The sequence below is a fragment of the Ambystoma mexicanum genome, chromosome 9 (genome assembly GCF_040938575.1).
Source record: "Ambystoma mexicanum isolate Mex_15411 chromosome 9, UKY_AmexF1_1, whole genome shotgun sequence".
In the NCBI taxonomy this organism is placed as follows: Eukaryota; Metazoa; Chordata; class Amphibia; order Caudata; family Ambystomatidae; genus Ambystoma; species Ambystoma mexicanum.
In genome coordinates, this window is record NC_090931.1 from 659616227 (window position 1) to 659641625 (window position 25399).

Genomic DNA, 25399 nt, shown 5'->3' on the forward strand with positions numbered 1-25399 from the left:
TTGAGCCTTTCTTATGAGTTTTGGTTAAATCTAGAGTTTTGGCAGGGCCAGTAAAGATGTTAAATGAAGTGGGTTTAAAGATCAATGAACCAGAGGATACTTCTTGGTTCTCAGTTGTGTCTTTTGTATGACGAAGAGCATTTTTTAATTGTTCGTCACGACCACTAATACGTTCAGCTGAGCTAAGATGCTCCGCTGTAGGTTGCAAGAAGTGGGTGTGAGGTGAAGGGGGCTGGACCTCGTTCGAATTTAATGCAGCAGCATTAGAGTCCGGAGTTGTTGCGTTTGGTAATCCTACGTCCACATTTTGAGTTGCCGGAGAACTTGAAGCCGGGACTAGAGGGACTAGCGTTTGGGGATATTGGGTTGCATTTTTTCTCATCCATTTCAGTGCTTCTAGAAGACCTTCTGATAGAGAGTCGTTTTGACAATGGTGTCTAGCTGCCAGGTCACCTAACCGTTCTTGCCATCTTGTGGAAATATCAGCATTTTTTTCCATTTCTGTTTGAAGAAAATTCGTAAAGTGATCGATTTTTTTCTATTTTTTGCGTCAAGTTTTGAATAATCGCACCTTGATCACTTAATTGTCCATGTAGAGCTTCATATAATTTGGTGAACGGGGCTAAGGCTACCGCTGATGCTGCTAAAACATTATTGTGAATTTGTGATAAAGCTTCCATTGATATATTCACGGATTTGACTTTGCCTGCTAAAGGTAGTTCCTCGATTTAAGACGCATAAGAGCAATTCAGGTTGAACTTTGCCTTAATTGGTGAAAGAGTTTTTGTTAGATTTGGCAGGTGAGTATCGCCATCGACAGACTCAGTCGGCCGGTGAGGTGTACTTGCGTGACTAGCATGCAGGTCGTCAGGTTTTTGCGGAAAGTGCATTTTGGATTTTAACTCTGCAATTCTTTTTAGGCGACGCGCTCTTGCAAGAGAGCTTGGATCCAGGTCAGATGTTTTTGCTGTTGCTGTTTGGGGGGTCAAGTCAAAGGGGTGCTGGTGTGGACCGCTCGGAGACGCACTTAAAACCTCTGGCGCCTGACATGCATACCCACTATTATTGCCTAGTACAGGGGCCTCAGGTTTGTGGTTCGTTCCCGGATAAATCATCTTGGGCGTTACAGTCGATCGGGCCAGAGGATTGGAGGTTATGTGGGTTAGGTCAGAAGAAGATTCCTTTGGCACTATCGGCCGTTCATGGTGATTTGAGGACTCGGCGTCTTTTGAAAAAAATTTGACTGAGGCGGGTTCAACTGGCCGCAAGGAACAGAAGTAGAAGTGCAAGAGCCTAAGTTTGCCGATGTTACAGCCCTGGAAGACTTCGTCTGTAAAAGTGAAGATGTTGGGTTTGCAGAGTTAACATTTGCCGGAAGAAGGTGAGGAGGCATCGCGTTTGAGATGTTTAGTAGTTCATCATCACTCACCACAAAAGGCAACATTACATGATTGTTAGAGTCCATTAGTTCGGAGGGAAATAAAGTCGTTGCATTTTTGACCTGAACTATGTCATGGTCTACTAAATGTGCTCGTTGTTGCGAGACACGGGTCACGTCTGTACTCAGTTGTGTTGTAGTACGCAAGTTGGAATTTGAGTGAGTGGCAATTGAAGGTAATGGAAGCTTACCAAGTTGGGGAGCCGCATCTTCATCCGGAACGCTGGCCGGAGGTGCTGACATCAAGTTGGCGGGGTGACTATAAGAGAGTATTATGGGCACGGAATTTACAAGCTCTTTTTCAAGTCCATCACCTTTGTTTGCTTCTTGTTGAGCATGAATTGGCGTTATGGAAGAATTCATATGTTTCCCTTGATGGATCTGGTGTACAAGATCCCAAACTGCCGTGTCAGTGACAGATAAATTGTCAGTTGTTAGTTGGGATGTACATCTTTCAATGCAGGGAAGTAGTTCTTCAGTTGAACTTAAGGTGTTTTGTACATCTTGTATAGAGTTTGTTGTTTGTAGTCCTAAAGAACAGACTGATGTGCCATGTGAGAAAACTGCAGGGAGAATGGGTGAAGCAAGTAAGATACGGCTTGCAGTTTTGCTTACCTTTTTAGAGGCTGAGGCTTTCATCGCCGTCCACGGATTAAGCGTGCGCCGATGTTGGAGAGTTTTTTTCCGTGTCTGGGGGCCTGTGGATTCAGCATTCAGCGTCATCAATGAATCTTACTGCAGATGAACCACAGCGCAGATACAAGGACGCTTGGGGGCGATTTGGGATCAACTAGAATCGAATGTTGTACTCCGAACGCTGCAAGTATGCTCGAGAATGATTTATCGAGGAAGGGGGCGAGCAGTGTCTCGTCGTGCAGCTCCTCAAGTGATAACAAAAAAAAAAAAATCAAAAGACAGAAGACGGGCGAAACTCTGCTACTGGGCTCCTCAGGATGCCTGAACGTTTTGCGGGTCCAGCAGCCTCTGCTTCTTGCGCCGGGTATGGTACCTGCCACACGCCAAAGCCGCCAAACAGCTAAACAGGTGTAGCACAGCCCTTCTGCCACAGGGCTTACGCCGCAAGGGCGGATTAATTCGCAGATATAGCCCAACAATGGTCATGTCATTTGCACGTCACTGCAGGGAATCCTCGAGTTGTTTAAAGCAACGGCGTCCTTTTCACCGTTCGCTTTATGCTGCACTCGTGCTGAAATGAAAGTGGGAGAAAGTTCAGAGAAAGTTCAGCCTCTCATCCACGCCGATCAACAGGGAAGCAGAATAACTGTCAAGCCGCCACAGCTAAACAGGTGTAGCACAGCCCTTCTGCCACAGGGCTTACTAAGAAAGTTCACATGCTCGTCAGACATTCGCCTGTGCTCCAGGCTGGGACAATAGAAGTCCTGGGACACTAACCTGTGAAGTGGAGGGGGCCATAAAACCTTCAATCAAACTGGGAGCCCCCACCCCACACAGGGCTGAAGTGTCATTTGGTGGCAGCTGAAGAAAGAAAAAATTGGTCCACGGCAGGACAAAGGACTGCCATTTGCCTCCAAATACTATTTTATAAATAAACTTTAAAGACGTTTATCTCTGCAGCAAGACTTTGTAAAAATGTAAAAATCTCGCAGTTTAAAAGTGATTTTGTGTTTTATAATTTGAGACATTGTATAAGTCACTGACACCATGGGAATAGAAATGGCAAAGTATTGGGAATTATAAGAAAAGTATCAATTATGCCAATGCACATTTTTATACTTACATCCCTTATGATAAACCACACACATGTAACATGTTATGGAATTTTAGGCCGAATCTTTCATACTCAAAATTACCAAAATGTATCAGAGGGGTGAAACAATGTCTCACAGAGTTCAGAGTTGGAGTGGAATGGTCTGCATAATATATGTAACCTGCTCATGTCATTGGGTAATATGCCACAACTGTACAAATGTGTCAATTCTGTTATGACAGATTTTTTGGCCAAAAAAGGTCTGTGGGAAGTCTTTTCACCTCATAAAAGTACAACCCCTAAACTGAGTCACATCCTAGGAGAGGCAGCCAACATTGATTGCCCAATCCAGTTGGTAGAGGCATGTTTAGCAGACCCTGCCCAGCCATATACTTCGATGATGTCACTATGCATTATAAATAAGAGTCCCTGACAAGACTCTATACAGACACTCTTCCTGACGTTCCTGCGCTGCGTTCCTGTTCCATCCATCCAGATCCAAACTACAATGCCAAAGCATTGTTGACCCAACTCCAGGGCCCACTGCAAAACCCAAGCAGTGCTGATCCTATTCCCAGCAAGGCCTCAATTCTGAAAACCCACTAATCTCCCATTAAAAAGGGGAAAGCCTGGCTTGCTGCCCCCTAACTGCATGACCGCTGCAATCCTGCCATCCAGCTGATCTTTAGTATCCATTCACCAGAATTCCCAGTCCAGAAGTGCCAATTGGTGACCAGAACTGCCCAGCTGTTTGCCAGGCGTGCTGCCATGTGGTGACCAGAACCTGTTGACGGTCCAAAAATCCCAAAACTAAAAAGTGGACTGTAAGTATAATCGCCACCCCATAGAAACCCATCGCCTATCTTGTCTTTGTCCTTATCACACTCTCTAAGCCATCCTATCCTTATCCTGGTAACTTGTAAAACTGTCAGAATTATCTGTGCAAACCTGCCCTTGATTTCTAGTGCTAGCACCATCTCTTTAGTATTTTTGTCTTGTGTAATCCTAAGCCATTAGTCCTATTTCGAGTGATCAGACTGGTTTCCGCCAGGGTTGGGCGATGGGGTGACAGGGTTGAAATCGCAAATCAACCCTGGATCTTACTGTGTCCCTCTTTGGTGGGCTAGTCTGAATACTTTAGTTTAAAGAAAAACTGTTCTTGTCACAACTGATTTCCTTTCCTATTTCATGGCTTCATTTTACTCAAAGCACACCTTTTTATATCTAGTATAACTCCTCCAATTTACCAACTAGAGACCTAGTTTCACTTCTAGAATATCCCTGGGGTATACCTTTATACCCCAGCCAAAAACCTCCAAATCAGTGTTTCGAATGGATTGTGTCCTCCCACGTATTCCTCATCTTAGATATATCCTTACCTTCAGCTTTGCTGCTTCGGAAAATGTTTCTCTCTCTCCACCAGAGGGCGCTCCGCTCGAGGCCGCGGCGTAGATGTCCCTCGGCAGCATCCGTCGAGCACCAACGTCATCCGCTGTATAAATGCCTCAAGTGTGCCCGTTGGTCTTAGTTCCGTTTTTCCGTTAGCTTCGCTTCGGATCGTTACAAACGGTGCTTCAGTTTTTCGTGAGAAAATGTCGTCTTCATCAAACCCTTCCACACCGAAGAAGGGATTCAAGAAATGCCAGAAATGTGGAAAGAAAATGTCATTGACTGATCCACACAAAAATTGCCTCTGGTGCCTCGGTTCCGAACACCGTATTGATGACTGCGGTTCTTGTCAGTCGATGACCCATAAGGCCTTAAAAGAACATAGAGGTAAACTGGCGATCAGGGAGGGTTCATCGAAGTCTTCTTTGAAGTGAAGAAAAGACTCGGCCGAGTCTTTCGGTAAAACACCATAAAAAATATAGGTCGAGGAGCAGATCCGGGAAATATTCTTCTTCGTCCGCCAAAAAGACGAAAAAAAGACGCCACCAATCTCCCTCTTCTTCTTCTTCCTCAACGTCATCTGAGGAAGTGAGAACATGCCCTTCAAAGCATGACTCCCCGAGGAAATGGGAAGCATTTAGAGCTTCTATGTTAAAAAAAATTTGAGAACGTGGCCCAGACCCCCTCACAAAAGTCTAAAGAAGACCATGCCCCTGCTCACGAGAAACGTGACAGCGGAAGATCTAAAACAAGGAAATCTGACAAAAAATTGTCGAGAGTGTCATCTAGGGACTCTTCCCAGAGACCTCATGAAAAAACCTACCGGTGCATAAACCGGAGGTAGAAGGAAACAAAATTACATCAGGCTCTCATGCGTCATCGAGGTTGGCATCGAAAACGCCCTCAAAGTCTTCGAAGGTAATCGAGTACAAGGCGACTCAACCTAAAAAGGGCACGTTGAGTATACAGTCGACATCTTCGAAAGGCTCCTTCGACAGTGTCGATGGTCTCCACAATTCCCTCGATGATTCCTTCGAGGGCATCGAAAGCTACCTCGACAATATTGAAGGTTGTTGCTACAGCATCAACGCCATCAACGTTTTTGTCGACACCCATGCCTATACCAATGGAAAAACCTACACTACCTGAAAAGGTTTTTCATCCTGAAAGTAGACATGGTTTTTTTAGGACCATGTCATCCATATATGAGGGAGAGTCATCAGCAGATGAAGAGGTTACTTCTGCTGGTGTTAAGTTCGGCACAAGACCTGTCCCTGAAGAGTTAGTTGACTCTCAATCTAAGATACAAGATTTACATGAATACTTGCAATCAGCAAGTAGTCTGGATACCTCTCCAGAATACGAACTTGATAAACCCGACCCAGCAGAACATGCTGATGCGGGCTACAGAAAATTAATGAGTACAGTCACTGAATTTATGGGATGGGGTAGAAAATCACCTGTCTATCAAGATGATGACATGACCGATATCCTTTCAGGAGGACCTCAGCAAGACCCCATACTTCCCTTTCATATAGCCTTACAAAGGAGGGTTAATTCTGCATGGGAACATCCTGAAGCCATTCCAGCAGTTAATAAAAAGTTTGTGTCAAAATATAGACCCTGTATTTCTGACCCAGAGTACTTAAGCAAACACCCTTCTCCAGAAAGTCTGGTAGTTCAAGCAGCTACCTCTACTAGAAATGCTGCATACCCCACAATTCCCCCAGATAGGGATGATAAAAAAGTTGATGCCTGGTCCAGGAAGATTTTTACGTCAGGGAGCATGGCTTTAAAATACACTAATGTAACTTGCACCTTGGCAAGGTTTACATATACCCTGTGGGGCTGCATGTCAGCGGCAGCTGAACACATCCCAGAAGGTGAGGAAGATGATGGGTTTCTAGCCATAATAAGGGATGGAAAGGAGGCTTCGGGAGAATGCCTTCAATCAGGTTTGGACACAGCCGACAGTATCAGTAGGTCCACGGCATCTAGCACTGTGCTACGTAGATTTGCGTGGCTAAGAAAGTCGGGTTTTGCACCGGATGTGCAATCCAGGCTTCTTATTATGCCATTTGACGGCTCAAGGTTGTTTGGCAGCAAGGCAGATGAAAGTTTGGAGAAGCTGCAGACCTCCAAAGCGGCGGCAAAATCACTCAGTCCCACTTTAAGACAACCTCAACAACGCCCCTACTCAGGTTCATCTTCCTGGAGGGGTCGTCCCTTTCGATTGTATTCGGATGCTTACTTTCATGTGCCATCAATCTCAAGCACAGAAAGTACCTGAGGTTTACGATTGGCAATTCTCACTATCAGTTTTGAGTTCTGCCATTCGGGTTACTCACGGGGTGGGGAGCTCACACCAGCGAGTTGACAATCAGCGGTCGTTGGTCTCCATCGGAGTCCAAACTACACATCAACCTTTTGGAGCTAAGGGCGATCAGACTAGCGCTGAAGGCCTTCCTGCCCTCTGTACGGGGAAAGAATGTCCTGATAATGACGGACAACACGGTGACCATGTACTACCTCAACAAGAGAGGAGGAGAAGGGTCACTGCCACTGTGTAGAGAGGCAATGCAGCTCTGGTTCTGGGCAATACAAGAAGGGATCTCTCTATCGGCAGTTCATCTAGCCGGAGAGCAAAACACAGCGGTGGATGCTCTGAGCAGGCAGAGCACAGTCTCCCACGAGTGGGAGCTAGCTCAGGAAGTCATTCAAGAGATCTTCGCCCTTTGGGGAACCCCCAAGTGGATCTGTTCACAACCAGTACCAACCGGAAGTGCGAACTGTACTGCTCAAGGGAATTTCCCCCGAGAGGAGCTCTAGGGGACACGTTTGTGGTGGATTGCGAGTTTCCACTTCTGTATGTATTCCCTCCAGTCCCTGTGAGCCCTCAAGTAATAAGGAGGTTGAGAAAGTTCAGGAAAATCATGATCTTAATTGCCCCGGATTGGGCCAGGAGAACGTGGTACCCAGACCATCTGGAAATGTCCATCTGCCCTTCAACACGTCATCCAAAAAGAGAGGATCTTCTCTCGCGAGAGGAAGGTCATGTTCTCCATCCGGAGGTCAACACACTCAACCTTCACGCCTGGCTTCTGAGAGGTTGAGATATAAGGATTGGGACCTTCTGGATGACGTGATGGAGATTTTGCTTTCAGCCAGAAGGCCAGCAACCAAATCTCTGTATCGGTGTCGTTGGAACAAGTTCAGTAACTGGTGCAGGGAAAAGAATGTGCACCCGTTTCAGTTTATATTCCTACAATAATATCTTTTCTATTACACTTAGCTAATCTGGGGCTCCATGCTGGGACGATACAGGGACACTTAGCAGCGCTGTCCATTTTCAAGTGCTCCTCAGAGGAAGAATCTTATTTTAAGATACCTTTAATAATTCAATTCTTAAAAGGTCTAAACAATGTGTTTCCACCAATACCTTTTCAAGTTCTTGTGTGGGATTTAAACTTAGTTCTGAAATTCCTCACATGCATTCCATTTGAGCCTTTACACTCTTATCCACTAAGGCTCCTTACTTTGAAAACAATACTTCTTGTAGTATTGACATCAGCCTGCAGGGTAAGTGAGTTACAGGCGCTTTCCAGTATCCTCCTCACACCATCTTTTATAAAGACAAAGTAGTCCTTAGGGTAAAATCTTCTTTTTTGCCAAAAATTGTTTCAGATCTTCACCTGTCACAAAAAATAACATTGCCTACTTTCTAGCCTCCTCTTCAAGCAAGTAAGGAAGAGGAACCGCTACATAGACTAAATCCCAGAAGAGCTCTTAGCTTCTATATTTCAAGATTGGCAAAAATACGTCAGTGTGATCAACTTTTTGTGGGGTACACTGGCCGCAAATTACGACTTGCTGTAACTAAAGAAACATTATCTAGATGGATAATTTTGGCTATAACAGAATGTTATAGATTGGCTGGAAAGCGCCAGATAGGCTGAGGGCTCATTTGACCAGGGGCATGACAACTTCGACAGCAGTAAAAAGGGGTGTCCCTGTACAAGATATTTATGCAGCAGCCACATGGTCATCCATGCATACGTTTATAAAACATTATGCTCTAGATTCGACTTCTTCTCAAGGAGGTCTGTTTGCTAAATCTGTACTTCATTCACGAGTGGGAGCTAGCTCAGGAAGTCATTCAAGAGATCTTCGCCCTTTGGGGAACCCCCAAGTGGATCTGTTCACGACCAGTGCCAACCGGAAGTGCGAACTGTACTGCTCAAGGGAATTTCCCCCGAGAGGAGCTCTAAGGGACACGTTTGTGGTGGATTGGGAGTTTCCACTTCTGTACCTATTCCCTCCAGTCCCTGTGATCCCTCAAGTAATAAGGAGGTTGAGAAAGTTCAGGAAAATCATGATCCTAATTGCCTCAGATTGGGCCAGGAGAACGTGGTACCCAGACCTTCTGGAAATGTCCATCTGCCCTTCAACACGTCTTCCAAAAAGAGAGGATCTTCTCTCGCGAGAGGAAGGTCATGTTCTCCATCCGGAGGTCAACACACTCAACCTTCACGCCTGGCTTCTGAGAGGTTGAGATAGAAGGATTGGGACCTTCCGGATGGCGTGATGGAGACTTTGCTTTCAGCCAGAAGGCCAGCAACCAAATCTCTGTATCGGTGTCGTTGGAACAAGTTTAGTAACTGGTGCAGGGAAAAGAATGTGGACCCGTTTCAGTTTATATTCCCACAATATTATCTTTTCTATTACACTTAGCTAATCTGGGGCTCCAGGTTGGCATGATAAAGGGACACTTAGCAGCGCTGTCCATTTTCAAGTTCTCCTCAGAGGAAGAATCTTATTTTAAGATACCTTTAATAATTCAATTCTTAAAAGGTCTAAACAATGTGTTTCCACCAATACCTTTTCAAGTTCTTGTGTGGGTTTTAAACTTAGTTCTGAAATTCCTCACATGCATTCCATTTGAGCCTTTAGACTCTTGTCCACTAAGGCTCCTTACTTTGAAAACAATACTTCTTGTAGTATTGACATCAGCCTGTAGGGTAAGTGAGTTACAGGCGCTTTCCAGTATCCTCCTCACACCATCTTTTATAAAGACAAAGTAGTCCTTAGGGTAAAACCTTCTTTTTTGCCAAAAATTGTTTCAGATTTTCACCTGTCACAAAAAATAACATTGCCTACTTTCTAGCCTCCTCTTCACGCAAGTAAGGAAGAGGAACGGCTACATAGACTAGATCCCAGAAGAGCTCTTAGCTTCTATATTTCAAGATTGGCAAAAATACGTCAGTGTGATCAACTTTTTGTGGGGTACACTGGCCGCAAATTACGACTTGCTGTAACTAAAGAAACATTATCTAGATGGATAATTTTGGCTATAAAAGAATGTTATAGATTGGCTGGAAAGTGCCAGATAGGCTGAGGGCTCATTCGACCAGGGGCATGGCAACTTCGACAGCAGTAAAAAGGGGTGTCCCTGTACAAGATATTTATGCAGCAGCCACATGGTCATCCATGCATACGTTTATAAAACATTATGCTCTAGATTCGACTTCTTCTCAAGGAGGTCTGTTTGCTAAATCTGTACTTCATTCGGTACATGACTAGAACATTTCTGTACTCCCGCCTCCAATACAAAACTGCTTTGGGAGTCAATCTAAGATGAGGAATACGTGGGAGGACACAATCCCTTCGAAGAACAAGTTACTTGCCAACTCTAACGTTCATTCGATTGGTTGTTCCTCCCACGTATTCCTCATCGACCATCCCAGCCAATCCAACAGTACAGTTTACGTGATTTACGCTCTAAATTCTTTTAAGGCTTGGGTCAAAAGAGGCACGCCCTTTAACTATAATATAAGGACTATCATACACGCAAAAACAGAACTGAGGCCAACGGGCACGCTCGAGGCATTTATACAGCGGATGACGTCGGTGCTCGATGGATGCTGCCGAGGGACAAAGATGCCGCGGCCTCGAGTGGCGCACCCTCTGGTGGAGAGAGAGAAAAATGTTCAGAAGCGTCAAAGCTGAAGGTAGGGATATATCTAAGATGAGGAATACGTGGGAGGAACATCCAATCGAAAGAAAGTTACAGTTGGTAAGTAACTTGTTCATTTCACCCGTTTTTTATTAAAAACCGTTTGGCTAATTTCAGGCGGGAATTACATTTTTTTTGCTGCAATCTGTTTTAAACTTTCCACTCATTTTCAAACTGTATGCTTTTTATAATCCATTCTTTTTTATTGTTAGTGTCTTTGCATTGTTACTTTAGTGAGGAATTATATTTGCTTCAAGGTTTTTAACACCCATTCATTATTTATTTGTCCACTTCCGAGTGTCATTTCATAACATTGCAAGGGGTTTAAAATCTGTTTTTCTCTTATTTGGGGGTGGAAGGTCAGATTTGGATTCCGTTTATTGCCTCTTATTCCTGATTACCTGCTGTGTCTTTCTATCAATTCAGAATTCAATTATTTGTGGGTTGAGGGAACATTGCAGGGGGAAATCCTAACTTGGGTGCTATCTTTCCCAAATCAAAAAGTGCTCCTATTCCGCTGTGCTGTGTATATGTTACACTAGAAAGTTAAACCCAGTGCATTGCTCACATTCTCATTGTAATTATCACCCCATTGGTCATTGCTGCCCCATATTAAAAATTGTATGATTTCTTTTGAATTTTAAAATAAATAAATAAATAAATACATATTGCATTTTACCAACTAGCTTGGTTCATGGTCCATTGTGACCCAGGGTATTTGGAAAGGGGGTGTAATATGAGTGGTGTACCATCTCAATGTTCAATATATATAATATAAAGACATAGGCATTTCAGACCAAGGTGTGTGTCGCCTGATTGAAATCCTTAACACCATATGGACAAAGGAAAAAAAGTGAGGGAGCGAAATTGCCATAATGCAGTCAGAAAGAAAAGAATGAAACCAACAAAGGGCTGAGCTTCTGATGTCTGTGGAATGGAGAAAGTTAACTTGAATCTTATGATCTACCATGTCGAAGGATGAAGAAAGGTTTAAAAGTATTATACCCACAGATGTCCTATTATCAGTGGTTGTGCAGAAAAGGTTGACTGCTGCAACCAGCACTGACCTGGTGCCTTGTACTAAGTGAAGGCCTGCCTGAAGTGCGTGTGGAGGTTGGTACTCTTTGAGGAAGGCTTGAAGCTGGATTCTTGTATCTTGGAAGGAGCAGGCAGAAGAGAGATAGGACGAAAGTTAGATGGCACAGCTGGGTAGTGTGATGGCCTCTAGAGGAGGGGACGAAAACAGCTAATTTAAATCGATGGAGATAGATCGGGAGCTGTGAGATTTATTACGAAGCTTGAGAAGGGGTGATAGGGCAAGCATCACAGTTGAGCCACATTTGATCTGAGTGATCTGGTTAAGAAGAGAAGATAGGAGCGGAGTTGTGGCACAAGTGAGCAGGTGTGTCAGGAGGTGTGCTAGGATGGAGGGGATGATGTGAGCAGATGAGTGCCTGGATAGACTGTACTATATATGAGGAGCTAGTTCTATTTAAGGGGGGTTGTGAAGGAGCGAGAAAGAGAAAAAAGGGAGGCGGAAGATGGATCTCTGTGAAATGCAAAGGTTTCCTTTTGTTTATTACTGGAGTTTTCAATTCAATCAGAAACAAAGGTGCTTTTATCTTTGCATACAGAGTTTCATACAGCTTGTTTATAACTAGTGGACTGGGTTTTGTAGACAGATTTAGAACATTTTGCCGCTTTAGTCCATGCTTTTTCAATGGCAAAGGCTGGGGGGAACCTGAGACATTTTGGTTTTAGAAAAAAGACTTGAGGATTTCATGGCCATGATTAGTACAAGGGACGGGTACATATTTTGACATGTATACATATATATTTATGGGGCATGATACAGAGTAAAAGGAAGGCCAATTGAGATGTGGTTTTCATGGCAATCAGACCATCCTGCTGTAGGTAAATTTTTGTTGACCGCCGCAAGGTGAGATAAGGTCCAAAGTGAGACCTGAAGAATATGCAGGAAGAAAAACCATCTGGGTAAGACCCATGATTTCCAGGTTGCTGTTGAGAGCAGAAGCTGCCTGGTGGGGACATTGAGGTTACCAACCATCAGAGCATTAGTAGGGATAGGAACAAGTTGTTCTAGGGCATCAGCAAATAGGTCATTGAAAGAGGAAGTAGAGCTAGGAGATCATGAGTAAGGCTTTTGAGTCAGGAAAGGTGAGGTGAGGCACAAAGATCTTGCAGGAGTGAATGGGAGGAAAGGGCAAAGAAAAAAGGTGAAACAGTCTCTAGAAACCTTGATGTGATCATATCCGGGGGGGAAAGGGTGAATGATGTGTTGAAGAAGGAAGCCAAGGAGTTAGAGACTGAGTGGTTCAGCCACATCCTGGAGCCAAGTCTGAGTGAGGCATAACAGATCATGGTTGGTGTCAGAAAACACTTGAAAAGTATCTGTGATGTTTGGGTAAGGAGTGAACATAAAGTAGCGGAGTGTTAGGAGCTGGCTGAGTTGGGGCTAGAAAGGGTCTGTTTGAGCAAGGGGGAGAGTATGAGGCTGCTCTGCAGCTAATGTGATTGATGGGAGACAAGAGGATCAGGCAAGGTTGTAGTTGGTGTAGTTGGTGAGGGTTTGAGTGGTGCAAAGCTCCAAGTGAGATAGAGGGACACAAACAGATAGAGCATGGAGAGTTTTTTCAGAGTAATAAAGTCTAGTTTTGGGATAAGATGTGGACTGGGCCTCCTTGGCCCAGATATGTGTGGCAAACCTCTGGTGCATCAATGTTGCACCTGCTTTGCTTCTAGAGAGAGCACATTTTAAGAGGAAAAGAGATCTGAGCTGTGGACCTAGACCGGTCCAATCAAAAAAAAGGATTTGGTCAAAGGAGAATGGTGGCCATCTTTAAATGGTCTGTATAACAAGGCTAAAACTAGAACTGAAAGCCCATGTGGCAGTTGGTCACATTTATATTGTTTTACAAGAATGTATTTGTATCTTACATTGTGGTGTCTGCTAATCAAAAAGATGCAAGGGACAAAAGATCACAACAGTTAGATCTATAAGATAGAAGATTGTAAATCTAAAAAATAGTGAGTGAAGACAGGGATAGAAGAACAGTCAAGACCTCTATGGTGATGCAGTCTACTTCACAATCAAATAGATGGAAAACACATTGGGCCTCATTAGGACCCTGGCGGTGATGGTATGAATGGTGCCGGTAAAGCACCGGCACCGTTCATACCGTCCTGCCGCATTACGATTTCTGCTCGCGGGTTCCTGACAGCCACCTGGCGGGTTGTGCGGCACCCGCAAGCATAACTCGTAATGCCGCCGGCACTGTTATCGATGGTGCCGGCGCATCCAGCTCCCCACCCCCATTCTACCCTATGGGGCAGAATGGGGATTGGGGGCCCGGCAATACCCCCACCTGCGAATGGGCAATTACCGGCCCATTCATCACGTTATGGGCCGGTTATTGCCCAATCGCGGGAGGCGGTGCCGGCAGCAAACATGGCGGTAGCCATGCCTGCCATACAGGCACGGCTACCGCCATGCTCGTAATGAGGCCCTTTGTAAAAATGTGTGTGAGAACAGTAGATACATACCATCTTTTTTGTTAGATCTTTTGTAATCAGAGTTCATAGACTCCATTGTAAGACTCAAGGTTCTGTGACAGGCACTTCCGATCTAGACATGGAGTCAGTTCACATTGGTAGGCACATTGTAGGCACATTGTAATTGGCCCATTAGCTTCAAGGTTTTGATGTTCATGACAGTTCTTTATAACAGTCCTTCATCGTGTCTCAGAATTTAGCAATGTGTCTTTCATTTACAGGAGGTTCCACCTAGTCAGCCTGTCCAAGATCCTGTTGGACGCCCTATCCCACACTTGTCTGCTATTAAACAAGCCACAGGCGAGGCAATGTACGTTGATGACATTCCCCGAATGGACAGAGAGCTGTTCTTGGTCTTTGTGACCAGCACCAGAGCTCATGCCAAGATCCTGTAAGTAATAAAAGAAATGCAATGGAGTGTTTTACCATAGGAACCATTGTGCATAATGTTTTACATGAAACACATGGACATGATTTGGAACATTAAAGGCCGTAAGGGATTTATAGGCATGTTATAAATCTTCACAAAGTTGTTGCTCAATTGCATTCATTATCTTGTGACTTTTCTCAACACCCCTTCCTTCTTTTATGTTAGCCAACTTCTGCTCTATTTCCAACATAGTTGCATTGTTTTTTTAAAAATGTTTTCTATCAAATGTACTCAGTTTATTACAAACTTTAACCTAAAATGAAAACAGTATCGCTCAATTAATTGTTCAACAATTAGTTTAAAATTCATTTGTTTCTACATCTAATCAACACTGCACCTCACAATGTCATGAAAACGTATTCAATTTGCAATATTTCTGTTAAAAAATCAGTTACTGTAAAATTTTATTTAAAATCATGTCCTCCATGGCAGCGTACCCACCAAACATCTGCAGACAAGTGGTAATTTTCCATGAGTAATTCCCCCATATGTTTGGTTCTTTGCAATTTAAATTTGTGGCAGAATATAATTTGGCGCTTTAAGGATTCCTCATGATTTGTGCAGAATCTGCAACAAGCGTTGCTTGTTTCAGCGTCATGCCTTAAGAAGAGGCCATCTCCAGTTGGAAGGATGTTCAATCTGATTCTTAGGAACAGATTTCTATGGCATGCACTTGGGAAGTTTGTTAGGTACTTCGGCACAATGTTAGTTGCTATTATACCTTTTTGCTTTTTTTCCATTTCTTCCCAATCAAGACAACATATATTTTTTTTAACCCCTTCTGGGTTGTTCACAAGAGCCCATTCAGTTGCATCGATCTTGGTTAGTAGATCTTTACAACATGCTGTCCATGATTTCAAGGTCCAATCTGTAAACTGTCCCATATGTACTTTTAAGACGTTGAACTGTATTGGACTGTCGTTCATGATCATTTTCTGGAACAAGGCTAACGAATTCCACACTATTTGTGTGTACAAAGATAGTAAGCCTAGTTCATATCTTATCAGAGCTATGGGTAGATAGTTAGGGAGGCACAAGATCTTTTTTAGAAGGATCCCTCTAGGTATCACTGAGAATTTCCCATATTTTTATGGAGAAATTGACCTTGAGCTCTTACGTTATTTGTTTTCCACTTGAGCTCCATAATTCGGGAGCATCATCCATACTAGCGTTAACACACAGTCCTAGATATTTAGTTGTGCAAACTACTCGGACGGGCTCATTCCCCACGTTCCAGTTAAAGATCTGCTTTTTGGTATTTCTGCCACGCATGTTTCTTAGTATTAGAATTTCTAATTTTTCTACATTAATTGCTAGGCCATTTTGAATGACATTCTTGCAAGCATGTGAGACTTCGCTGTAGCCCTATTGGGGTGTGCTCTAAAAGTACTAAATCATCAGCATAGACCATCCTGCCAATAGGAGAATCGTTTAGTTTTGGGAGGCATGCTGATGATAAGGTTAGAGTGGTCTTTAAATCAGAGATAAAGAGGCTAAAAAGTGCTGATGCCAATGGAAAGAGCTGTTTAAGCCCTTTAGCTGTTTTAATCTCTTTTGTCAATGAGCCTGCTGAGTTTAATTTTATTTAAATAGATGTTCCTTCGTGCAGGGCCATGATTACTGCCAGTAAATCAGAAGGACAATGCCATTTGATCATTTAGGTCCATACTCGATTTCGGTCATCACTGTCAAAGGCTTGTTTCAAATCTATAAAAGCGAGGTATAGAGGTCTTTTGGTTCGTATGCACCTTTGTTTCAGTATATTTAGGAGAAAGAGGTTCATGTTGCACCCTACGCCTTTAACAAAACCAGTTTGACATGGGTCTGAAGTTCTGGTATTGGATGCCCGTTGGTTTAGTCGCTTTAGGATCATAGAGGCAAAGGTTTTTCCAAGCACGTCCAAGGGGGCAATTGGACAATAGTTTTTCGGATTCGTGTACTCCCCCCTTCTTGAATATAGGAGCCAATACTGAGCATTTTCACAAGGGTGGAACACTGGCATTTCTCATTATTTGAGAGAAAAGGATGTAACAAAATTCTGACCAGTTTTCTGGGTCCATTTTCAAGGTAAAGTTTGATAACCCATCTGGGCCCAGGGCTCTCGAGCTACTTGCATTGTTGATTGAGGTCTATATTTCTGACTTCTCAAATGGAATTGACCATGATGTTGCTTTGGTCTTGAACACGTTGGTGCCCTTTGGTGGGTGGGCAGCATATAGTTCATGGTAGTATTGAGTCCAGGTTTCTTCAGGAATCAGGTTTATCAGTAGTTTATCTTGTGTAGCATCCATGTTATGTATGATTTCCCAAAACTTTCTGGAGTTCTTCCCTAGGATAGTCTTGAGCATTAGTTCACCATCATTTTGGGGCATGATGCACTTGTAGGATAAAATCCAGGTCCTGTACTGTTGTTTTCGCCTCTTACACCTGTCAGCTCTTATTAACTTTGGTAAATCTCTGAACTCTCTTTCTGCATTCTACTTTTCTGATCTGCGATCTCTTGATCAAAATATGTTTTTGCTTGAAGCTGGTGTAAGGAAGGCATGGTATCAAGAATAGACAGACACAAGTGATCACAGTTCAAGGGTATTTATTAAACTGTACAGGTAGGCTGGCTAAACAACCTAAATCTAAGATGGGAGCAAGCTAGAACCATCAAATCAAAATAAGGCAGTACTATTGGCGTCTTGTCAAAGTAAAAGGGTCTATACTAAAATAATTGCCAATCCTTACAACTAAATACCAAAAAAAGTGTGTGATAGGATTCACAAGAAAGAAAGAAGTGTTCACAAATGATAAGTCAGGATGTGGTAGCTAGGGGTCTCCCTTGACCATGTTTTGAGCACAGGACAAGGTGGGACTCCTGAGCACAGCACACGCTTGAGCTTCTCCCAGCACAAGACTACAGTTCTGCTTTAGGTACCAGGGCCATCAGTGGTTAAGTCTCTTTTCTACAAAAAGTCTCTTGCCTCTAAGGACCTGATAGGCTCCAAAAATAACAAACAAAAAGTTCCTTTCAAATGTACTTTGGGTGATGCTTTCACCCATGGGTCCCCCTCTTCTGGACGCAGACCCTTCTCGACTGTTTGCCTCCCTGCGTCGGGTTCACTACGGCTTTTCACAAATCATTTTCTCTTTTGGCACTCACAAATCTTAATGGCTTTTAAACAGTTCACCGTGGACATCTCTCTGCAGGGTTCACTTTTGTCAACACACTGTTCCTTGAGACTTTAGACTTTGCCCCTCTCGATTTGTACCCCTCCGTCGGGATCACTCTTGCCACTTCACAATTCCTTTTGCTTTCTCTTGATGTGGGATTCACTTACCTTGTGTGCTCAATGGTTTATCGGTCAAAGTCTTTCGACTGTACATGGATTTTGCTAGACTCCTGTATGACCACTTTGACCTTTTCCTTGCGGCTCCCCTAGCGCCTTCTGGTATCAGTAGTTCCATTCAATGCAGGATTTACCAGAGTCTCTCGAGTGAGCACCCACGTGGTGCCGGACCCCTCTGCAGCTGCTCTTCCCTTAACAATTTTACAGTTCTTTGAACTTTTCTCAATATGCCACTTTGCGACTTTCATTCAACACAGTTCGGTTTCTTATTGGTTCTCCCCTCGACTCACAAGCTGTGATGAACTGCTTTGCTTTACTTGTATTTGGAGTCAAGGCCGGTACATTGATAGCATGCGTCTCCCTCTGTCCTGCTTATCAGCATGGCATGCTCCGTGTACCATTGACATCTCCTGCAACACACTTGGGGTATTGTTTGTGGTCATATTATTCCTTGTACGGAGATCTGGCGAGTCGAGGTCGGAAAGTGCAAGGTCGCTTCTCTCGTTGTCAGCCTTACGCTTTTCGCCACCTTTCTCCTCCTCTTGAACTGCTGTGCTTCGATAGCTGTCTCGTCGTGCAGTCTGCCTTGCTCATATTGTGCTCTCGTGCTACACCTTATATCCCTGTTGGGAAGGGAACGGGCCGTCAGGTGTGTGTATGATCCTGGTCAATTGACTGACTTTGCCTGGGACATAATAGGTAAACGGCTTTGATGTTTGTCCGTCATCTTTCGTGATGTGCAAAAGTGTTTGTGTCGGAAAAGGGGAGCGGGTAGAGTTTCTGAGCTTCCTATATAGCAGGATGGGGAAAAGGTATTAGAAGAAGGGGGATACCGCATCTCACCTGTCGGTGTCCCACTTCCACTCCCCAAGGACCCCCCATCCAGGTGATGCTCCATCACTGGTCCACCGCCAGGATATGGATCCAATAGTGATGGCTGTTTCCTACCACCTGGATGACAGATCCCCGGGGACCAGTCAGGGAAACACCTTCAGGTTTCTCACACTGGGCTTTCCTCCCATAGTTTTCTTTTCTCTATAATCGACAATAATTGGTCTGTAATCTATTACTGATTCATCACAATGGATCAGTATTCTCAACTTTCCTGTTAATTTTGGGACCTCTGTTAGTGCAACCCGTATTCTATTTCTTCACGAGGCTACTTTGATTGATGTTGACCAGCATTTTTGTCCATCTGTGAAAGATCTGGTCCATGTTAACTTTATCATTTCGTGATCACTGGTTTGTCTTGACCACTTCAAAAGATTTGATTTCATGGAGGATGTTGAAAGACACACAAGAATTGTCAAAGTACCACGATGCCAAGTGGGTGCGCCCGGAATGTCACCTGGTGTTTTGCCATTTAGCATATGTATGCTTCAGCATGCATGGTTTTTAACCAGGAAATAGCTCTGCTTTTTTGTTGTTTGTGCAATTTGGCCAGGCGGTTGGAGTCTTATCCTTGTACATAAGACAATTTGGCCCTCATTACGACCCTGGCGGAATTCGGAAAACGATGGCGGAAATGCAATACCGCCATCGAATAGCGCTCGGTGCGACTATGACCCGTCACCGCAAAGTACGAAGCCATTAGCGACACCGTAGTGAACGCCAACGCTAACTGCACCAAGCATGCGCGCGCGCGCCATGCCAAACCGTAAACACCACCATGGCGCAAGGGTACGCTAATTCCGACCCTAGCGGACATGTACCTAACGCCATCAAGCATGGCGGAATGAACCATTCCGCCATGGTGAGAAGTACGGCATCGCGAATCAACCGTAAACGGCCCCACTGAGTGCCTGTACACCGCTCCCTGCCCACAAAGTACAACTCCCCGTAGGTGCAATGAAGTCACAATGCAACCATTGAAATGTACAAGTCACCCATGCATGCCAACGAACAAATGAAACACAAGAGGGGCCAATGGGAGCTGCAGGGCACAGATGGCACGAATACAGAAGCCATCCCAATGGACATGACCACAGTCCCCCACCAAGAAACGCACGCAAACACAGGCACCTGTGACCAGCAATATTCCGAAAATCACATCATTCCACCAGTCCACCTGGCTGACCGGCATCTGTTACACAAAACCCAATCCCCCGCCCCTGAGCATGACAACATTCAAACAGTCATATTGGCAGCCCCCATCCCTGACCTCACGGGCTTCGTAGGCAAACGCGTCCAGTACAGTACCACGCAACTAAACTCCGAAGCTGGAACCCAATGCAGATCTCCTCACAATACATCGCTCCCCAAATAGGAATATGCCACATCACTTGCAAAGAAGAACGCTACACGGGCCAAATCAGAATAGAAATTTAATGCACAACAAAATCACCAAGCCCATACAGCCATCAGGCCATGAACTCCAAAACACATTTCACCATTGTGGGCTGCATCCGCAAGAAATGACCAGCCACTACTTGTGTGACGCCCTGTTCCATCATGGTACACAGAGCCACATTCACGTACGAAAAGGCAACATGGAAGCGCACACAACCGCAGGGCCGTCCCAATGGGGAGGCACTAGTCCAGCTGAAAGGCCGAAATGTTGCTCCGAGCCACCAGTACTGCGTAAGGGCATGTGGCCCATTGGCGATCGTCCCATAAGATCGTAAGGCTGCTCCACTGATTAACACGAAGCAGCAGGTGTCGGGAGTAAAACCCATCTGCAGGAGTGGCATACAGATGGCAGTGGCAAAAGGGGAGGAGATACCTGTCAACCAAAAGAAAAGAAAAAGAACAGAATGGCCATCAGAACTACATTCGAACAACTCACTTCAATGATCACACTAAATCCACAGCCATATGCATGCTAGCCCACTCCAAAGGTTCATCACCACCCAAAAACCACTTGCGACTCATAACTATCTATATCGAGGTGTAAACACCATCACAAACGAGTGTACCTGTGCATGCGTCTGTCAAAACAGAATCCATCAGATGGGATTGGTAACGTGCATGGACACAAGTGTCTGAGGGCGCGTCGAGACAGGGAGGGCTCAACAAGGCCAGATAGACGATTGTCCCACTATGGCAGCCCTGCATCACATAGCGTAGGGGAGGCGGATAGATTCCAAGAAGCCCTGTACATGGCAAACTCTGTATCAAATCACCTGCCCATGCATCCATTCATCATTCCCTCATCCCGGGATTAAAACGCCTGAATATTTACTCACATAACATTAGAAATATCCATTGAGTCTGTGCGTTATGCAGCCTGCAAAATCCACAGTGCCCCAGCCCGTAATGCCAGTGTTGTGAAGTAACATGTATTTGGGAACGTCCGGCCTCATCGCCCACGTTGCTATTGCGCATCCCAAACCATTCATATCAATCATTGCATCCTCGCCATGGCCCCTGTCCCAAGGACATTGAACAATAGTACGTTATATTTGCAGTCAGACCTGTGGGCATTTCCTCGCCGCTAGCTGAAAACCGAAAGCGCCGCCCTTCGAATTCCTCATTTGCAACATCACGTCGAAGAAGCATCTGTGGCCGTTTGAAATCACTAATTAATCCATCTAGTGCGGCTGTGTGTGAAAATGGCAACTGCCTTCACCCACAAATGGGACGCCCCGCCCGTCGTTGCAACTCGGTACAGTGATGCATGAGGGCCCACCGTTACTCGAGTACTACGTACCACTGACCCTTCACAAGTCTGTTCGCGACTGCACAGATAGTATGTGAAACAATGGGACCATAGCAGAATGAACATATCAACCAATGTTACACGGCCATCGGGTACAAATACATGATTGCAATAGCAAGATGCCATTCCCCGAATTGCAGCGTTGTGTGCGGGACGTGCTCGGCCAAAGGGGAGAGCAGTTTGCACAGGTGGAATGAATCACCACAGGTGGAGGCCCTACAGCCTGAAAACACATAAATTGCACAGCCAGTCTCCTCCCACAACCACACCGAAATGCTACCGGCAGGACTCGCGATGTTGGCCCTGGGGGACCTGATAGCACTGCAAGTACTCCAACTCCAGGAAGAAGACGAACACCAACTACAACCGGCCGCACGGAGGAGACGCAGGAGGAGGAGGAGGGCAAGGCAGGGCCAGCAAGGGCCGACAGCACAGCCACTACCACCACGCAGGCAGCCCGCAATCCCACGCCTCCGAGCACATCCGTTCAACCTCACTGATGAGCAGATCCACACCCTCTACCGTCTGGACCGGGACACCATAGCCGCCATTGTGGACATGACACAGGCTGACCTTGTCAGCATGATAGATAGCCCAACCGCCATCCCACCCCTACTGAAGGTGGTGTCTGTACTCCACTTCCTGGCCACAGGCACCTACCAGCACACAGTCGGACAGTTGCATGGCATTTCTCAGCCACTGTTCTCACGGACACTATTGCAAGTGCTCGATGCCCTCCTGCAGCACGCAGACGACTACATCTCCCTACCACGCTCGGAGCAGGAAATTACCAACACAAAAGTGGGATTCCATGCACTTGCCGGCATACCGGGTTGCATTGGTGCCATCGACTGCACCCATGTGGAATTGGTCGTCCCACATGCCATGGAGGCCCAGTACCGCAACCGAAAACAATTTCATTCTCTGAATGTACAAATGGTGTGTGACTCCAACACATTGTTGTGCCAGATTCCCTGGATCAACCCATGATTCTATGGTCTTGAGGAACTCTACAATACCACGCTACATGGAGCGACACGCAGGGAACAGATCCTGGCTACTCGGTGAGTCTCATTACATGCATGATAATGTGGGGTATGTGATTCGGCAATGACCTGGCAGGAAGGGGTGGGGGGGTGTGCGTACGTAGCAATGGCATTCCACATCATACGTTTCTCGTCCACATACAGGTGATGCTGGATATCCACTGAAGAGATGGCTCCTCACACCAGTCCGGAACCCACGGGACCAGCATGAGGAGGACTACAACCATGCCCACTCACGTACCCGTGTAGTCATTGAACAGGCATTCGGCCTACTGAAGGGTCGTTTCCGCTGCCTCAGCAGGTCTGGCGGGGCACTCCTGTACCGCCATGTGAAGGTTGCAAAGATGGTGATGGCATGTGTCATGCTCCACAACATGTGCGTACGTAGAAATGTGCCCATGCCCCCTGACGCAGAACTGCAACCACCTGATGATGGTCATGATGAGGGCGGGGATGTGGCAGCACCTCAAGGAGTCTGCGAGGCACCGGAGGGCCGTGACATTCGTCAGCATCTCATTGATGTATGCTTCTAGCACTCACGCCTGGTGGCTGATACATGGACACGGGACTCGTGGCACTGTGTGTGTCTGGGACATGCACAATATGGACTGTACGCCTATGATGGCCTAGTACACAAAGATCAATGTCCACACATCTCATTGGTTGATCGTGCACTGTTTATGGCATATGTGATATCATGTTGTACACCCTATCGACCCGCCACCCAAGTGAGCCCAACACACCCCCTCCACCCTCCTACCTCCCCCCCGAACACCAGTGTCCACAGATGCTCGTTGTCAGTGGGCAGTCGCTATTGCAAGCCCCCTCTGCGGGTATCAGGGGCACCCCTGCCTGTGGAGCGCAGGTTCCTCCCAGATCTACGTTGGGGGCTGCCCTGGACGGAACTTGCAACGGATGATGTCTCTGCCTGCTCACGTCCATGCATGTCCCTAAGGGTTTGCGAGAGCTCAGTGAGCACACGGCGCACTGCGGCAAGTTCGGCACATACGTCCTTGGACGTCGCATGCAGGTCCCCCCTCAGGCTCTCGGTGCTTCTCTCCATTTGGACTCCCAGGCTCTCGGTGCTACTCTCCATTTGTGCCCTTAGTGTCTCTGTACCTCTCTCCATTTCTGCCCTAAGTGTCTCAGTTGATGTTTCTATGTCTGCCTTAGTGCCCCCACATTCATCGGCATGGTCCTTGAGGAGCGTGGCCAGTTGCTGCTGTTGCACGATTAACTGGTCGAGGGACTGTTGCCTCTGCTGGGCCATGGCCATTTGCGGGGGTGTCACAGAGGGGCTGTTGACCTCATGTTGCCTTGCCACAGGGCTTGTGGGGGATGGCCAGTCGTCGTCTTGTGGGTGCCCCTGCGTGGTATCCTCATGTTGTACGGGATGGGACAGACAGGGGGATTGGGACAGGTCATGGATGGATCTGTCTTCGACATCCCCGTCTTCTGTGTCGGAGCATGCTGCCATCAATGGGGTGTCACCTATGGTGCTGCTGCCACCAGAGGCAGTGCCTTCTGTGGCATCCGTTGGGGGGACCTGTGGTGGTGGTGGTGTGGGCATGCTGGCTGCTGGGGTGCCTGTTGATGTTCCCTCCTCTGTGCTGCCACCTGATTTGTGCTGCTGCCGTGTCATGATGCGTGCAGCTGAGGTGGAGGGTCTTTGGCCGTTGGTCTTGGCCCTCTTTGCAGGTGTGCTGGTAGGGGTGTCCTGAAGCTCGTCGTTTGGATCGGACCCTGTGGTGGAGTAAAGGAGGGCGAGGGTTATTGATGGGTCTGTGGGAATTGGAATGGCATTGTATCACATGCATTGGGGTGGTACCTGAGGGTGATTTGGGTCGGGGCCTTGGAGGTGCTTTCATTTGTGTGTGGAGTGAGGGTGCAGTTGTTTGGCAGCCTGCAGTTAGGGTGTACCTGCTGCACGTGTAGTGCGTGTTTTAGGGGTTTTTAATTATTTATGTATTTATTGTGGGTTTTAACGTGCGCTATCAGGCCGATGTGTGTGGAAGTTCTCCTGGACATGTGTTTCTGTTGCACTATGTGGACACATGGTACTTCACATGGTTGGACTTTGTGGATTTGGCATTGTTTTATCTGGCCCACCTACCTGAATCTTCGGATGTCTGCACTCCTTTCTCCATCCCTCCGACTCCCTCTATGCTCTCCATTCCGATGGTGGAGGCACAGATTTCTTCCCAGGGGGTCAACTTGATGGGTGATTCAGGACCTCCCCCGGTGGCTGGGGCAATGTTGCGGTTGGCAGAGAGTATGCTGCGGACGCGTATCCGCAGGTCGTCCCATCGCTTTCGGCATTGCTGTGGGGTGCGGGGTGCGGTCCCCACCGCACTTACCCGCTGTGCCACCAGAGCCCATATGGCCTTCTTGTTTGCAAGTGCTGTCCTGGTCATTTGTGTGCAGAAGACGACGGCAGCATTTTCCTGGAGGGTCTCTGTTAGCACGGTGAGTTCCTCACGGGAGAAGTGGACCTGCCGCTTGCGGTCGCACGCTTTCTTCGCTACTTTTCCCATTTTTCTTGGTTTCGCTAGGGTGGATGACGGGTTGGGGTGTGTCTCAGGGTAGTGTTTTTAGTGGTTGTGTGGTTTTAGTGGTTTTATAGGTGTACGGCGGGATGTTTCCCGTTCCGGGCCCATGTTTTAACTTCCGTTTCCGTATATTTCCGGTCACCGTACTTTCCGGTAGGCGCACACTGCGGTGTCCGCTGTGATGGGTGGCGGTATTGCACCTAGGGCGCCGTACAGCGGCGGTGTGGGCCGTTTTGGGG

The 25399-nt window shown here is 46.2% G+C and overlaps 1 protein-coding gene across 1 annotated transcript in view; it reads left to right on the forward strand.

The window, feature by feature from the left end:
• LOC138488462 (aldehyde oxidase 1-like) overlaps positions 1–25399 on the forward strand; it is a 705629-nt gene that overhangs the window by 385395 nt on the left and 294835 nt on the right. The window contains exon 17 of the mRNA XM_069615436.1: positions 14364–14533. Coding sequence (XP_069471537.1) covers positions 14364–14533 — 170 coding nt within the window. The remainder of the gene's footprint in view (positions 1–14363; positions 14534–25399) is intronic.